Source organism: Oryzias melastigma, linkage group LG23, assembly GCF_002922805.2.
Source record: "Oryzias melastigma strain HK-1 linkage group LG23, ASM292280v2, whole genome shotgun sequence".
In the NCBI taxonomy this organism is placed as follows: domain Eukaryota; kingdom Metazoa; phylum Chordata; class Actinopteri; order Beloniformes; family Adrianichthyidae; genus Oryzias; species Oryzias melastigma.
Window position 1 is genome coordinate 10,995,603 of NC_050534.1, and position 18,218 is coordinate 11,013,820.

The 18,218-nt window shown below is 39.2% G+C and overlaps 1 protein-coding gene across 11 annotated transcripts in view; it reads left to right on the forward strand.

Moving 5' to 3' along the window:
* Positions 1-18,218, forward strand: part of grm8a (glutamate receptor, metabotropic 8a) — a 349,513-nt gene that overhangs the window by 148,138 nt on the left and 183,157 nt on the right. For all 11 annotated transcript variants that reach the window (XM_036210217.1, XM_036210211.1, XM_036210215.1 and 8 more), the window contains one exon: positions 272-488. In XM_036210217.1, coding sequence (XP_036066110.1) covers positions 272-488 — 217 coding nt within the window. The remainder of the gene's footprint in view (positions 1-271; positions 489-18,218) is intronic.

Sequence of the window (18,218 nt, forward strand, 5' to 3'; positions counted from 1 at the left end):
TTTTGACAAGAGTATTCAAAGCTGACCGAAGAACGCGCCGCGTACAGCTTCCTTTTTGTCACCTCTCCCATTCAAGTTTTCTCTGATTCCCCGTTCTTGCTTCTTCTATGGCTGACCGGTAAACAATGTTTTTTCCAGTCAACCTGCAGCAGGCTGGTTATAGCTCTTGTTTACATGCTCATCTTGTTGAAGTCACACAAAAGGGGCAAAAAACGAGTTTTGTTTCACACATATCTGTTTTTCTTATAAGTTTCTTTGTGTGTTTTCCCAGATTCCCCAGATCAGCTACGCCTCAACAGCCCCTGAGCTGAGCGACAACAGCCGCTACGATTTCTTCTCCCGCGTGGTGCCGCCGGACTCATACCAGGCCCAGGCCATGATGGACATCGTCACAGCCATGGGGTGGAATTACGTCTCCACGCTCGCCTCGGAGGGCAACTACGGAGAGAGTGGAGTGGAGGCTTTTGTTCACATATCCCGGGAAACTGGTAGGGGACCGCGCACTTTCCGTTTCTTTGGTTTTCTTTCGGCCAGCAGGGGGTTGCATTCGGGTCACCCATTAGTGCCTTTGAAATTTTCGGTTTGAATTGCAAAGAAACCTGTGATTAGGGGGCTGACGGTCCTCGCCAATCCACCCCTCTCTCTGTTACGCACCAACCATTTGTTCTCCTGCCACTCTCTTGTTTGCTTTTATGACATCAATTAAACGGGACACAGTCATTTTTGCTGAACCAAAGGCTTTCCAACCAGAGAGAAATCTAGTTGTTAGAGTTTAATAACTGTGTTGGTGGAACACTAGTGTTTTGTTGAAGATCAGAGGCTGCAAGCTTCGGAAGACTAAAAAGGGCTGGAATCCAACCGCTGTTGTTCGGGTCTCCAGAGAAAATAGAGGCGACATTAAGTCTTCAGATAAATTACAGGCTTTAGATTGTACACGGACTGTAGAGCCTGGAACAGGCAATTGAAAGTTTTTACAGTGATAAACTGTGACAATCAACTTGATGAGGTTTTTTTTTTCATTCGTTCATCTAAACCAAAGGTGTCCAAACTTTTGGTGAGGTGTAGTGCTGCCACTAACGATTATTTTTATAGTCGACTAATCACAGATTATTTTTTCAGATTATTCGAATAATTAGGTCATGCGCAAAATGGATGTAGAGCGCACATCTTAACCATCATTAGCTTTAAACTAGGAAAAAATTAGGTATATAACATTACCTGTGATAATGCTAGTGTGAATGCTGTAAGCTAAATTTGGCCGCTGAAGATGCTAGTTCTGATAGCTGAAGATGCTGAAATTGATAGCTAAAAATACTGAAGCTAATAGCTGAAATCGCTGAAGCTGATAGCCAGCTAAAATATTAGTTAAATGCGGAACTGGCCTAAAAAAACAGAATAAATCCCAAATTAGCCTAAACAGCTAGCATGCAGGTGGAATATTAGCTAAACTCCAAATTAGCCTAAAAAATGCTTTTAGAAAGGAGGCTATATATTTTTCAATTTAGGATTTGCATTTCATACATGACCAGACTTTGGACATGCCCGGTCTAGATTAACAGGATTGGATTTCATATTTTTTCTTTCTTTTTTTTTTTTTTTTTTGACATTGGTATTGATTTTGGTTGATTTTGACGTTCTTTCAAAGCAACAACAAGTGAAAATCTTTTTCTGTTAAAGTCGTATTTGTTTCTAAAAGACACAGTTTGACACGACAAAGCCTTAATTAATCCTTAAAGACTTTGACTTTAGCTCCAAGTTGACATTTTTCCCACTATCGTAACTCTTCAGTAGTTTACACAATTAACCAGCAGATTCTGTCATGGAGAATAGCGGCTTTGAGCTGTTACATTTACATACGTGTTTAATTAGTGTTAGAGATGTGTTGCATTTTGGTGCAAAGTCATTAAAAAAAGCTGCTAGTCTCTGCGTCAGAATCAGCTGAGTCACATTGATCGCATAAATGGTCAAAGAGTTAGAATATGTCAGAGCGTGTGTTATTTAGGTGTCGCCAATGACATCCCTAAAGCAGTCTTTTTCATGAAATGAGCATTACAGAGCAGATAACAAGGAAATAAAAATAGAAATAGAATCACTTTTGCTTGTTTATTTTGTATTGTTGAGAACTGCTGGTTGTAGGGTTTGTAGATTTTAATTGAAGTTAGAGTGGTGAGCTTGCAAAAGTAGTGTTTTCTTGTTGATCACAAACTTTTTGTCAGAGTTTTGATAAACAATATGGATAAACTGAACAAAACAATATGACATATGATGGGAACATGTTAGGAATTTGGGCTTGGTAAACCCCAAAAAAAAAAAAAAAAAATGCGGTTGCCAAGGAAATCCCAAAATTTAGTTTTACTGATTCTTCTAAAAATGACACAGTCTTGCTCGTCACTCCCAGGCGACCAAAAAATAAAATGGTTGCTATGGAGATAAAACTAACAAAAAAGCAAAGTTTTTTTTTTTTTATTTACTTTATGCTATATTTTTTATGTTGAGTCTAAAACTTTTTTTAAAAATGAAGTTAGCTCTGAGTTGAACTTGAAATAACTTGACACTGACAGACATACAAAAAGCCACATAAACACCCTGCAGATGAATCACTTGTATGTTTTGATTTCACCCGTTTGAGGAGAAAAAAAACCCCTCGGTCCCCCTGGTCTCGAGAGCGTCAGAATCAAGCCTCGAATCGGTTTCTGAAATCTTCTGAGCGACGGATCAAACCGTTTGTCATCTCCTCTGATTATGTCAAGTGTTTACCGCAAAAAAGCACCGCGTTGATGTTGACAAATATTTACAGGCTGACATATTTTTGATCATCCTTCAAGTGGAATCGCTGCCACCACGGCGTCTTTCCTCTGCATTGTCGGTGCGCCGCTGCAGAGATGACAGCTGTGCGTGTCTGCAATCTCTGTCTATCTGTGTGGTGGTGGTGGTGGTGGGGGGGTTGTCTGCGGACAGCTCACCCGAGGCTGTGCGATGCGACAGACGGCGCATACATATTTTCTGTGGTGTCAGATCCCTGTCCGTGTGACTCACTGCGAACGTTTGAAGCCGGCCTCGCCGTCGAGCGCATTCCTGTTCCGAGGGGGTCAGCGCGGTGTATCCCCTCGCCTGTCCGTGCGTGTTTATGCGGAGAGATGCATGCTGGGACAGCAGTCAGTCAGTCAGTTGTTTACTCTGCAGCTCTGAAGATGTGATCTGCGCTGAGAGGATGAAGAGGCCTGACAAAACACTGATGAAGGAGAGTTCAAAGGAGGGGAGACGTTAAGGGGATGGAGGATCTCACAGGGTGTCAGTGTCTGTTTGTGCAGCAAAGCACAGAGCGATGAGCCCAACGGCCACAATTCAGGAATAATAACGGGGTGCTGACGTTGCACTCCCCGCCACGGGAATTTTCTAGGTGATTATTTTCGTGATTATTTTGGGATTGCGGTGTAATAATCTGATTAGTGGAACCGAACAGCCATGTTTAATTGCAATCACTCACCGGCGTTTCTTGACTGTGTCCGTTCAAGGCTCATTAGCATACGCCAGGGGTCAGCACGGGCGCACTCTCAGGTGCTTGTTCTAGTAATTAAGCTGATGTAACGGTGCCTAGTCATGCCTCTCCGCTCCCGTCTCGTGTCTGTTCCCATTGAACACGCCGAAGAGGTTAAATATTTGACTCCCCGGTTATTGTCTTATGCCCTACTTATGCACAGCTGCCGAGTGGCTGGAACTCCCAGGAGGAGCTGGTAGGAAATTCTTCCCAACTAGTAATTCAGCCGAAACCTCACGTTGCAGTCAGCAGAATCTTTGTTGCGAGAAGTGCTTCGGGGGAGAAGCTGGAAATAGCTTTGTATTTTGGGTTGCAGTAATGACTGCGCGAACCCTCCGTGCTGCCGCCGTTGACTTTTGCAAGCTGTTACGCAATCGTCACTCGACTTGGTGTGAAACTGAACGCCAGGAAATGACGGTGAACCACCTGCTTATTTAAAAAAAACTGAGTGGGGAACTGTCTGTCCACAAACGTTCATACAGTAAAGTAGGGGACTTTGAAAACAGAAAAATTGTAGATAGAAACTCACAGTGCATCATTAAACCCTGACCTGGTTTGTGTTTCACTCCCTGGGTGGCATTAGATAAATCAGCTCGTGACAATAAAGTGTCATATATCTCGTGCAGCATTGAGTGTTTGAAAACAGTGGCACTTGTGGTTCCATCCATGCTGACCTGAGCTGGATTGCTTGCATTACCAGACTTCAAGTCACTGATAGACCATAGAATGCGATCACAAAACAAGGCTCTTGTTTATAGTCTGATTGGCCATTGTTCATCCTAAACATGAGTGGAATGGATCAGAATTTTGTTTTCTCTTGTTGTCCATTCCCTTAAACACTGGAACTTTAACAATCATTGAATTACCCTTTTATACTAGTCAAACATATGGCCCGCGTCCGGCCCACCAGATGGTTCAATATGGCCCAGTCATAAAGAGCAAAAATATAAGGATGTTGAAAGAAAAACAAAAAAAGTTTCTAACCCATGTGGCGATTTATGGCTCTTTAAATAAATGACCGCAATGCGCAATTCCACCACTAGGGGAAGTAAAGGGAAAGAAATACCGGCATAACAAGAGATGAAGTGTGTGCGACGTCTGAGTAAGATGCAGTTTGGTTCTCTGCCAGCCTCACCGCCGTTAAGATGCTATAAAAATGGTCAGGTGTGACGCCACAATTACCAAAATGCTGTAAGTAATTTGTTGATTATTGGTTAAAAAGCCGATTTCTATGTGTCAGAATCAGCTGGAATTACGTTAAATACATAAACGATTTAAGAGTTTTGCTATGTCAAAGAGTGTGTTATTTAGTTGCCCCCGGCTACATTTCAGGTGTTAAAAGGTTAAAAAAAACTTAGACACAAGCAGCAGAGCTTGTGTATGTTTTAACAGTTTTACTTCACCAGTTTTAAGGCACATATTGTATGGATGAAAATTGGTCATACGTGAATATATGTGGAAAAAGTGAGAAAATTTGTGGTGTTTTATGGGAAATTTTCACAGATAAATCACAAATGAACCACGTTAAAACCACAAAAGAAGTATGAATAAACCACGTAAGGAAAACGTTAAAACGAGCTTCATTGAATTTCTTCACTTTGACATTCAGAGCACTGGGCAGTAACGATATCGCATCAGCATCCGCCATCGCCTTTAATTAATTAAACAGTCGATTTCTCAAGGTCAGCACGGGTTCTAAGTCAGCTGCTAGTCTCTAGCTACAGCTGGGGAGATCTACGAGAAGGGCCCGGCACGCCGGCTATACCCGGCCAACCGCCGCAACCCACTTTCCACATGGCGCCGGACACCACTACTAAAAAATATTATACATTGGTGGTGCATTCATGAAAGGTCTGTTAGACGTACATGAAACGATCATGGAGAGATGGACAGATTTGCGTGTACGTCTAGTAAAAATCATGCACAAGATTTGCGTAATAATTGCGTTTAAGCTACGTAAAATATGGATAAACTGCGTAGTTGTTACCCAACCAAAAATTTTGAACAACTCAAAATCATATTCACTTAAAGACCCGTCGGCCGAAACTCTCTCGAAGGACTTCTGCACATAACACATGAATTACGTACATCACCCATGTATCACAAAAGACCAAAGTTGTATACGTGTAACACAACCTCAAATAAGATCAAGAATACTTTTAATAGATCCACAGAAGGGATCCTTTGTGGACTTTCGTTTGCCACCATACATTTGAGATCTTCATTTACGGGTGTTCAAACGCTGAACTTGTCATTGTATACGGACAGACCTGAAAGCCCGCCCACATCAGCTGTTTGATCAGCTGTTTTCCCCTTCAATTCATCCAGCTGACAAATCTCATACGGAGCACAATATTTAAGCTGCTTTCGCCTCCTGCCTTTGCCTCCTGCTCTGCAAGCTGCTTGGCACCACGGCTCCGTCCCAGCTTCTTCTTCTCATACTGTGTCTGACTTAATCACTGTCATGCCTGTCATCATTTCTGCTGCTTTGCCTGCCGCTGCATCACACATTTGCACATGAAAGGGCAGGGAGATCATGGAAAAAGAGCCGCACCACCAAACACTGATACGATGTTCTCGTTGAATTGCAGATTATTAAAATGATCTTTTTGACTAAAATGATGTGTGCCTGACAATAACTTGATTTTTCAATTCCAAAACACCTCAAGTATTGAGATGTTGAAAGGTTTGTTGAATGTTCTATAAATGAGTAAAACAAACACAAGTTTAATGTTACTGCATACATTTTTTTAATCTTTATCTGATAAGAAGCTGAAAACTCTTTCATCTTGAAGTCAAGTAAAACAAGTTGTCTGACTTATCTTTTAATACTTTTGGGGAGTTCCTTTCCTTTTTGCTCTTTGGGTTGTGTAGACTTGCCCAATAACTTGAAAGACACGCTTAATTCTGGTTGTACTTATTGATGTTGAAGGAATTTTGAGAGGTAAAATGCGCTCAGATGAAATGTTTGGTTAATTATTATGGCATTTATGGAATGGTGAATGCGGCTAACATGTAGCGGTGTCGGACTGTTTCTTTTTTACCTGTTGCTAACAAGGTTTGGAGTTAGCATAGTCCCAGTAACATTTGTTTTAGTGGTATTAGTCTGTTTTTTTACATGTTGCAAGCAAAGTGGGAAGTCAGAGGCCTTTGGAAGATGCTAACATGGCTAACATGTACCATATTGAAACATTTTTTTAAAGCGTTACTAACAAGGTTGGGCACTTGTGCTGTCACAGTAACGTTTGTTTTAGCAGTATTGGTCTGTGTTTTTTACGTGTCGCAAACAAGGTGGAGAGTTAAAGGGATTTTGAATACCCTAATGCGGCTAATACTTCAAATGCAGTTAAGACTTCTGACACGTTTCTAACACGGCTAACATGTTGTGGTATCAGAGTGTTTTTTTGCGCGTTACAAACAATTTTATGAGTTGGCGATTACAATAACATTTGTTTAGCAGTATCAGTCTGTTTTAGGTGACCACATGGCAAGGTATGCTAATGTGGCTAACGTGTAGCCTGTCTGACTTTGTTAAATATTATTAAAAAGTTTGTGAGCTAGCTTAGAAAGTAACAATTGTTTTTAGGTGACCACATGGCAAGGTATGCTAATGTGGCTAACGTGTAGCCTGTCTGACTTTTTTATATGTTACGAAAAAGTTTGTGAGCTAGCTTAGAAAGTAACATTTGTTTTGCGGTATCAGTGTGTTTTTAGGTGACCACGTGGCAAGATATGCTAATGTAGCTAACGTGTACCGTGTTGAACTGTTTGATATTTTACTAACAAGTTTTGGAGTTAGCTTAGAGTAACATTTGTTTAGCGGTATCATCGTGACTGCGTGGTAAGGTATGCTAACATGGCTAAAGTATAGTGTGTTACAAACAAGTTCTAGAAATAGTGTGAATGTGGTTATCAAATTCTAGCTGACTGACGGATTTATCTCGCTTGTTGCATCTAATAGTTCAGCGTACCTTATGTGTGATATAAATTTGAAAAAAGACCATCATTGCCTTATTATCTAGAGCGTAAAATACGGTAGCTCGAGTAAAACTATCACAAGAGTTTTGCTGTGTAGACTTCAAAAAATAAGTGAACGATTGTTAAAAGCATTGAAACATATAAAGCTTGTTAACTTATTTGTGATGTTAAGGAAACAAAGACTTAAAAAAGCAAATTTCTTAAATCACTTTCATTTAGATGGCAAAAAATATAAAATGTACCTACAAAGATGGCGTTTTAGTCTAAGTATTTTTGTTTGTTTCTAAGTTTGACTCCTTTACTATCTGCTTTACCAGGAAAATATAATTAGTTTTTTTGTGTAAATTTGGATTTATAAACATGGAAGTCAATAGGAATTGGCCTTAGCTTGCTACCCATCTCCAGTGGTCGTTTGAGGTACTGCAGCATAGATTAAACACTGGGGATGTCGCTGGCGACCCCTAAATAAACACACCAGCCATTTTTAAAAATCTATTTAATTATTTGACCCCACAGAATATATTTTATATACTTTTTGGCAGCACAGATGATTTTATCTGAGAGAAAATATTAAAGTTGCTCAGCTACTATATATATCTGTACTTTATGGTCCAATGGGGAATATTTTGGACTTAATTTTGAGAATTTTTATTAGACAAGTAAATCCTTTTCCAATGCACATCTTCATTGATTTTGTGTTTTAGAAATTGGTGGCCAAATGCATTCTTTAGCAAAGTGTGAGGCCGTAAAAGGAATGGTTAGGATTCCTCAAAAAATCAATAGTAGTATTCCTCTGTACAGCAGCTACTACAAGATCTCCTGTTGATATATTTGTCAGCATGAATCTTTAAGCAGAAATGTCCAACACAATCGCTAGTGACACCCTATGTAAATTAAATCCTATCTTTTTCTATGTCACAATATCCTCAGAAGCAAGGTCGCTTCACTAATGATGTGTCTTTTTTGATTGGATTCACTTCAAATGTTGGAACTTGCTGCACCGAATTATGCAAAACACTCTGCTCACTTCCTGAAATACTGTAGATTCACCGTGACTCGCATAGCATATGCTGCTTGTGAGTTTCACCCGCAGCAATGGTTTTTCTATTCATGCAGAACTAGTAACAGGCACAGCTCAGTGAGCACGTCCCAAATGTGTTTATTCATTATTAGTCACTGTTCATGAACTTTCCTTAAAAAAAAAACAACTTTTTATTTTTTTTATTTTTGGCATCTGTACATAATAAACCAATGCAACCCAGTAATGAAGGTTAAAGAACAAATGATGCAAAGGTCAATTTTAGCGCGGGCTTTCAGGGGAAACTGTGGGAGGAAATGAGTCTTCTGCAGTGACGATCTGTATAATGTCACATCTCGCATCAGAGGAGAGTTGTACCGTAAATAAAGCGCCGGTTAAAGTAGCAAGAATCTGCCGTCTCAACCTGCTTCGCTTTAGTTCATTGGTCTTGTCAGCAGACCACACGTTTCGCCACTAACGAGCAATTCGCCCCATTGTTGACCATCAGTGCTGCAGATGCAGCATATGGTACAGAGATGACAGGTTCTTATATCAAGCTGCGTCTCTGGAACATAAGGATTTGTTTGCTGTAAAAGAGGTGACAGAACACTTACCCCAAACGCTTGCCGAAGATATCTCTTAGGTCATGGCTCTTTATCTTTCTTGTAGCAGTCTTCAAAGTGGCGCCCAACTGGGATTAGATCCGCCGTATCTGCATTTAGTCACTCTGCAGGCCGACTAGGAGTGAGCGTGGATGAGGGAACAACAAAGGCGGCTTGAATTCGGCAGCGTTAGCTCCAGCAAATATTATTTTCATACAGACCAGGCAGTTGACATGTGTTCAAGAACGAGGTAAATGCTGGTTCTTGAGCGTTCTTTTAGCATATGGACTTTCGCTAAGTGATACTACGTCTATTTACAGTTGAAGACGTTTTGCACGAAATGTCAAAGTGTGATTAAAAACTCGTTAAATCCAATGAAATAAAGAAATGTTTGTCAAGGGGTTTCAAGAGTATTTATCCAACAGAGTAAATCAAATCACCTTTTATACAGTAACACAAACTGATCAGGAACTTAAGATAGGGATGTATCCAAAAAATGGACAAAATGTTCTAACAAAATCAAAATGTTCTAACACCACGATCAGAATCAAATCTTGTGGCTTCTAATGTGCACAAAAGTCAAGCCCCGAAGGATGAAATGTATAATTTCCATCACTCTTGCTCAAGGCTTTTTCTATCACAGCTCTATACCGACGAATGAAGACTTAGATGTCATATGAATCGCTAATTGCAATTTATAATTTCTCAGTTGTGATCACTTTTCAAACGATTGACATTTCTGTGGATTAAAAGTGACAATATTCACACATCACTAAAAAATCAAAGTCCCTGATTGGTCAAAGCTCAACTGGTTTAACTTTAATTGGGCGTCCAATGGACGCACATTTTATATGTAGAGTCCCAAAACAGACTTAAAAACTTCCTTAGGGTTGTGTGAACTCAAGAGTTTTAAACATGGAAGGTTGAAAAACATATAAAGATGCGTTTAAATAGACGTTTCATTGGAATTTAGTTCATTTTGTTCTTCTACAGCCTCTATCTTTTGAGATCCTGAAGGAGCACATTTTATCTCTGTAACAAAGAGGATATTTTCAGGCGATCTGAAGCAAATTATCTTCTATGTGTGGATATTTAACGCACCTTGAAAGATAAAGTCAAACTTTAAACCTAAATTGCATCATAATTTAAGGTAGCGACAGTCCAGTGTGGACATCATGTACCAAATGCACGTTCAAAAACATGTTTTTAGCATGTTCTTGAATGCTTGTCACATACCCTTTGTGAACATAGTATCATAGTTGTCAAAAGAGGTGTGTTTTTTTGTTAATTTTTAAAGAAAAATTAGAGAAAAGTGTCATTGGACCTCCTTAACCCACTAGAGGACTATCGCTGGGTGATTTTCACCTGAGCAGAAGTATTTACAAATATTTTTCAATTTGTTGCATTCTTTGAGTGTCATGGGTCCCTGGGTAAAGTCTCACATGTCCCAAGAATGAGTAGACCAAAGGCCAAGTGTACAGTACCATTATTTATTTTTAAGGATTTTTTTTCTTCTCAGATTCCTACTTTTTTCAGTCATTTTCAAGCATGTTCTTACTATCTTCCTCTGCTTTTTTCCCCCACTTTGTTGCATAACGCACAGTTTGAAATAAAAGAAAACTAATTTATCATGTGGTGTCATGTCTTGATCTATTTTTTATGAGAAATACTTTTTATTTGGTGTTTTATATCGGGTCAAAATTACCCTGCAACAGTGATGGTGTAACTTTTTATAGCGTAAGTGTTCTAAGACCCTTTAACATGACAGAGGACACAAAGTCTCAGTATTTGTTTAAACTAGTGAACGTTTTTTGTTATAGTCAATGCCTGTGTGTGCCAAATTTGTTCTGCGCGTTTGACCCATCCGCAGGGGGAGCGATTAGCCGCAGTCACAGCTGTGCTCAGGACGCCTTCGATGGTTTGACCCTCTGATCCGAGCCGTTAATGCTGAGTGTCCAACAGGGAGGCACTGGTCCCACTTGTGGATTGGAACTCACAACCTCCCACTCTGTGTGGACCAATGAGCTAAATCAAGCAAAATACTTGACTTGGCTTTTGCAGTGACCGTTTTAATTTCTTTAACAACTGAGCTGTGGCTGATACCAAAAACCCACTCCAGTAAAAAATGTCTTTGGTGTTTTTAACATGTTCTTGTGGCATTTTTCTGATGATGGAGGACAAACATAAAGAAGATTAAGCTAAACGTTGCATTTCTGAATATTTCTTTATTCAACTCAATGTGGATCAGGAGCAAATGTTGTTGGAAAAAGATTCTATTTGTTTTGTAAAAAAAAATACAGGAAGTGGGCCACAAGCTCCCTGCTCTGAACTCTATGCAGCAACAGTCCCGCCCACAGCTCAAAGGCGAACTCCTAAAGAACTCCTGCCGCTCTGCAGAAATTATGTCCCATAGAAAACAACAGGGCTTTTGATTTTGGTTAAAAAGGGTTTAATCGTAACTAAAAGACCTCTGGGAACGCTTTGAAAACAGATTAAAAGATGATTTACCATTTTGACACTATTTATGCAGTTGATGTAATTCCAACAATATTTTGCTCTAATATGCAACAGCACATTAATCACCAATTATTCATGGAGATTAGGGACCAGAGGCATCCGCGAATACGGGAAATTCACAAAAATTGAGAATCCGTGAATATGGAGAGTCTGAGAATATGGAGAATTCCTAAATACTTAGAATCCGGAAACACGGAGACACCGCGAATATAGAGAATCCTCAAATATGGAGAATCCGTGAATACTGAGAGCCCCCTGGAGTGCAGCACCTCCTTCGGACATTGTTGGAGTTTTGCTACAAACTCAAAGATTCAGATGACGGAAAAAAAAAAAAAAAATCAGCGAATACGTGAAACTGTGAATAAAGAAACGCAAATACGCGAGGGAACACAGTATTACATATTAGTGCAAATATGCCTTTCTCCGCTTCATAATCCACTGGAATTACCTTAATTATGTAAAGAGTTACAATGAGTTTAAGTAAAATTAGAGCTAAAGTGTTAAAGGGTAACATAACAGGACAGTTGGAAAGCTGACTTGTTTAATTTAAGACACCAGTGTTCCTGTTTGCTCTTAATCCCAATCTGATTTTTTTTTTTTGTTTGTGGAAGATCACTGTGACCTCTGACCTGAACTCTGCTTTATAACATTTAACCCTTACACACATCGGAGGAGGATGTCTCCTCATAAAAAAAAAAAATATCATAAAGAAAGCTTTCCAGCCCTTGAGTGAAGTAAATATAATGAAAAAGAGATCATTTTTTTTCCACATGTTGTTTTCTGACTCAAATTCCCTGCTGAGTAAACTCCCTCACAGCAGCCTTCAGATAAAATCACCGCGTTTGTGAATGCGTGTGGAAACCTGCAGCAGGAGGGAACACGGAGCGAAGCCACTGGCTCAGAACACCCCCCCCCCAACACCGAGATCTCTGCGTCGCCTCGGAAGACATTACTGAAGATGGAAATGAGCAGGAGTAAGAAAATAATTAAACGTTTATCTCCGGATTCATTTAATTAGTTCTCTTGCTCAACACTAATCTTCTGGCTTTTCGCTTGGCTTTGCCTCTTTAGTTCGCTTTCAGGCCACTCTTGCCCTCCGCTGTCGGGGAGGTCTTTGTCTTATTTAGTTTATTTTTGTCTTCTTTCAGAGACAAGAGTTTATGCGCTTACGAACTGCACTTTGATTCCTACCAGACATGCCACTTATCTATTCATATGCTCTTAAATCATGGATTTGGGCGAAAAGAAATCCTTATTATTAACCGTCTATTATTTCTGGAAACATGCAGCAAATTGATAACATTTGATTACTTGTAATGCCATTTTAATAATTAGATTATCCAAATAAATGAATTCAAACTGCTTTATTAAAGTGTCTTGTAAACAATATCTGGAATAGTGTATAAATTATGCACATTCAAGTTTGCGCCAAATAGGAATTCTGGAATATGCTTTCCGCTGACGGTGTTCACACTGGACTAGCATGTTAGCGTATGTACTACTAACAGTTTTGTTTTTTCTTTTCTTTTTGCACTCACAGTTGGAAGTGCTCCAAGGCTTATGTTTTTACAGCTTTATTTTGATGTATGAAAGATCATATAATTCTGTCTGGGAAAAAAAAAAGCTGTAATTAATTTGTTGTCCATGATGAATCTTCAAACGGTTGATACTTCAGTGTTTTGACAAGGACGCTAGCCTTAGGTCACTATCAAATCTGAGTTTCTGATTATTCAAGTTTCAACTGGCTACATTTTGAAACTCCTTCAATTGACAACCTTAATGATTATTTGCACAACCTTAAGTAGATACACGTAAACGCAAAATCTTGAATACAGGCGCTCAAAGTGCAGATACATGTGCATACAGACTTTTCATTGGTCAAAGTTCAACTTGTTTAAACTTTGACACGCCTTCATTGGATGCGTGTTTTTCATGTATAGCCTGAAAATGGACTTAGAAACTTGTGAGCGACTTGCTAGCCTAACGCGCAAATATACATGCATTTCCATAGACTTTTCAATGGTCAAAGTTCCACATGTTTAACTTTTGACATTCGCGTTTTGCATGTACAGCCAAAAAAACGGACTTAAAAATATGTATAAATATTTGAAAGCTGCATATTCTATAAAAATAGCTAAATGAAAGAAGGGTATTTTCTAAAAAATGAAGTAGGATTTAGTGGATCTCGCTGGATTCGGGTCTGTCAGAAACTAGACCAAATGGCTCTTTTGGTGTTAAGGTTGCCGACCGATGATATAGACTTTCTTTGGTAAAAGTTCAACTTGCCTATCTTTCAATATTCTTTCAGTGGTCACGTGTTTTGTATGTAGAACCCAAAAACTCTCTTAAAAATGTGTGAAGCTACACATGAACGCGGAGGAAGCCCAAAAAACTCGTTATATACCTTCCATCGGTTAAAGTTCAACTTCTTCAACTTTCGACTTTCGTTTTGTATTTAGAGCCCCAAAACAGTCTCATAAATGTGTCTAGCTATGCGTAAATGTGGAAGTTTGGAACGCGGAAGCCTGAAATGCTTGTTTACATAGACTTTTAAGTATCAAAGTTTAACTTGTTTAACATTTGACGTGTTTTGTTCCTAGGGCCATAAAAATGGTCCTAAAATTTGTTTGTAGCTATGTGTGAACATTTTACACACGAAAGCCCAAAACACTCGTTTACCAACAAAGGCTTTCATTGGTCAAAGTTCAACTTCAATGTTTGTTCAATGGCCGGCGTTTTGTACGTAGAGCCCCAAAACGGTCTTAAAAATGTGTGTAGCTACGCGTGAACTCTAGAGTTTTGAACACGAAAGCCTGAAAGCTCCTTAACAGAGACTTTTAATTAGAAGGGGTTGCTTGAACGTGCGTCGCCGAAGGTGGCGTGAACCTAGCATAACACACACACCAAGGCTCCTGTTCCGCTTACAGCTCATGCCTTTTGGGTTGAATTAACTCCTTCTCTTGTCCTTGATTATAATCCCTCAAAAACTTGCTGTATTCTTGCGTATACACAGACACACACTTTGCGCACACAGACATCAGCCCATCCATTTGTAACTAATTACCATCACCGATGTTTTCATCTCAAGGTGACGCCGTCTTTGTTCTCTGAAGGATTTCAAACTCTCAGCTGTTGGTAGACTTGATTAGACTGTTTTTTTTTTGTCTGTTTGAAGTTTTAAATACAGTTTTGATGCGGATGTTGCTGAGATTAAAGCACCATTTGAAATTGCGGGAAGTCTTGACCCCTGGAGTGGAGTCGGATGAGCGTTCTCCACAAGCAAGCTGTCTTCAAGAACCTCAAACCACTTCAAAACTCTCAAAATGTTGCTATGATCCGAAATATGTTAGATACAGACTCCTGTTCTAAAACCTGGACAGGAAATGTCAATATTTATTAGGAGTTAACAGCCTGCAAATGGCAGTCGTGTTGCTGGAGGCCATTAAGGTAAATATTACCTGAACAGCTCTGTGAATCCCCTCTTTGCTGAAGGAGCCATTTTTACCAATTCCCCTGCAGCTTCTGCTGTATAACATCCAATAGAAAGTGCCTGCTAAATCCTGTTATACACTATTTATATTCAACTGCAAAGAAAACACGCTTTCAACCTGTAAACCCACAGCAGGCTGATCTCAGTCATCGCTTTAAAATAAATTATTGTACTGGAGGTTGCAAATAAGATTACAAAATACAGAGATTTAAGATGTCTTTATCACATCCCGATGACATTCTAGGTCTATAGTCAGAAATATAAAATGTTACAGTATGTGAGCTCATGCATTGTTCTTAAATCTATATGTGGTTATTAAAAAAAATACTTTTTAGTGGGGACCAGAGTCCCCAATCATTTTTGGACAACAAATGGGTTTAAAGTCAGCCAGTATTTTATAAAGCTGAAGATTATATTCAAATTTTATGAAGTTAATTATTTTACTTTCCCTCTCTTTTAAGGGGAACATTTAGTAGAATTTTTTTTTTTTAACATGGCATTTTTTTCTGATAATGGAGGTCATATATAAAGAAAATTGCACTTCTAAGTATTTTTTACTCAAATTTCTGTGAATCAAGAGCAGATGAAAATATGTCGTTTGAAAAACGTCAAAAATACACAACTTCACTGCTCCAAAGAGGGGGAGTGGGGGCGGGGTTGCTTCCATCCCACCTATAACTCAGAGGAAATTTTCTAATGAATTACTGCTGCTGTGCAGAAAATAATTTCTAGAGAATGACCAATTATATAATTTTGGCTAAAAGTGACATAATCAGATTGAAAAGATCAAAAGACGATCAAAGTTGGGCTTTAAGAGATTAATTGGAGTAATCTCAATCGTTAAATGTAGCTAAATTGTCCATCCGACATACTGGTGACCTGTCCAGGGTTAACCCCGCCTTCACACAACAGTAGGTGGGATAGGCTCCAGCAACCCGTGATCCCTGAAGGGATAAAGTGGATTTTGAAAATGGATGGATGTAGCTAAAAGCTACTTTAGTTGTCACAAACATCTGGGGGTGTGAAATGTGTCCTCTCCATTTGATCTGTCCCATGGGGAAGCGGTGAGCTGCAGACTCTGGCGCTCAGGAACCGTTTGGTGGTTTAACCCCAATTTAACTTTCTTGGATTCAAACCCACAACCTTCCAGTCTCAGGGCAGACGCTCTACCTCATAGCCACTCAGCTATATATGAGCTGCACTTAAAAGACCCACAATGCAAAAATATGTCATACATGGGTGGCTTCAACTTGAACTGCCGGGTTTCTCGACAGATTAAAACTGTCAATATTCCCATGAGACAACACAAGGGAGGCAGAGATGGAGGACTGGTGTCTACCTGTGTGTGTGTGTGTGTGTGTAGGAGCATATACCCCTCTGTTCTCTTTCTGTCTTCTCCAAGTCTACCAGCCAATCACAGTGAGGGGGGGGGCGGGGCTCATCCAGTTGCTGCAAAGCCCCAAAAGTAATTTCAACAATATTACTGCACTGGTGAATTCATGTGTGTCTGTGCTGCTTCTGCCAGGTGGATGTGTGTACTCACATGCTACTTTATTTTATTTTTTTCAAATCTTCATCTGCATCTGCAATAAACCTCTGGGGTCATGCTGGAAGCAAAAATACAATATTGGCTGCCATATTGTGGGAAAAAAGTAGTATTTTATTCTAAACTCTCAAGAGACTTGAAGAATAAGAGTATACTTTTTATTTAAAAAATGTTTTTTTTAAATAAAAAAGATGAAGCATTTGATATTTTATTTATCCACATAATTATGTTTATGTTATGTACAATAACAGCATGAAATTGTCTCCACAATCGCCCCAAACCCTATTTAACGATTGTTATCCTATATGGCCACCTATCGCATTAGCATGATCCAGACTTTCCTTAAAAACATATTGTGTATAACTTGGTTTAAGCTTTCTGCCCTGTAGTTCATCATCATTCCACTAGGGGCAGTAGAAGCGCTTTTCTTGCTCATTTCAAAATGTCTGCCTCCATGAAATCTCAAAAACACTTTTGGCGGGAAAACGCTTTTGCTAGTTTTCAAAACTTTATGTTGAGAATAAGTCATTTATTGTTGGTCATTTAAAAAAAAATAACTACTTGCTTTGTTGAGAGAATATAAACCATGTTGATAATAACTCTTCATAATACAGTTAGACGATCTTAAAAATGTGTAGTTCAAATTTGAGACAGCGGGGAAATGATATGCCTTTTCCTCATGTCAACATTTTTGCATCGTAAGCTAACATTGTAAATTTTAGTAAAATGAAATAAATTAAAGTAAACATTTACTAAATAATCCAATGTAGCATAACGGATACTATCTATATTTCATTCAAAAAATAATAAATCACAAAACCAAAAATGTAAATTTCCTGTCAGTTCTTTGATGTTGTTGAATTAATTAAATTATGGCCGTTTTTTTGTTGATCTGGGAACTTTATTACTGAGACTTGGGCAGCAATAATGCATTTATGTTTCTTCCTTCCACTCTTCCTCTAACACTTCCAGCACCAAACACTGATGTTCCCAAGCCAGCAAAGAGGATTTTTCCAAAATGTCCATCATAAGGCCTCATCGTGGTTGGAGGCCCGACCAGCTCAGCTGGCTTCTCTAGATCTGAAGTAGCATCTGTAAGCGGTTGTCAGAGCTCCAAAGCCTGTCCTTAGGCGAGATCCCTGTCACTCTTTAACCCTTCAACGCACTTTAACCACGATGTTTTCAATTTTTCAACTTCAACAGGTTATAAAATTATTTCCACTCTGAAGTGGAGATAATTTTTTCTTGCATTGATATGCAACTATTTATAGTAGTGAAGTGTTATGGAATCGCTATGAACCAGCTGGAACCCTTTATAGTGTCGATGCAAAACTTTACGCTTTTAGTGCAACACTTTGCTGTCAATAGATCACTACTCTGTCGGTGCAACACTATGGTGTTAATGCAGCACTACATTTTGAATGTAACACTACTCTGTTGATCCAACGCTTTACGATGTGGATGCAACGCTTTACGCTGTGGATGCAACATTTTACAGTGTCAATGCAACGCTTTACGGTGTCAATGCA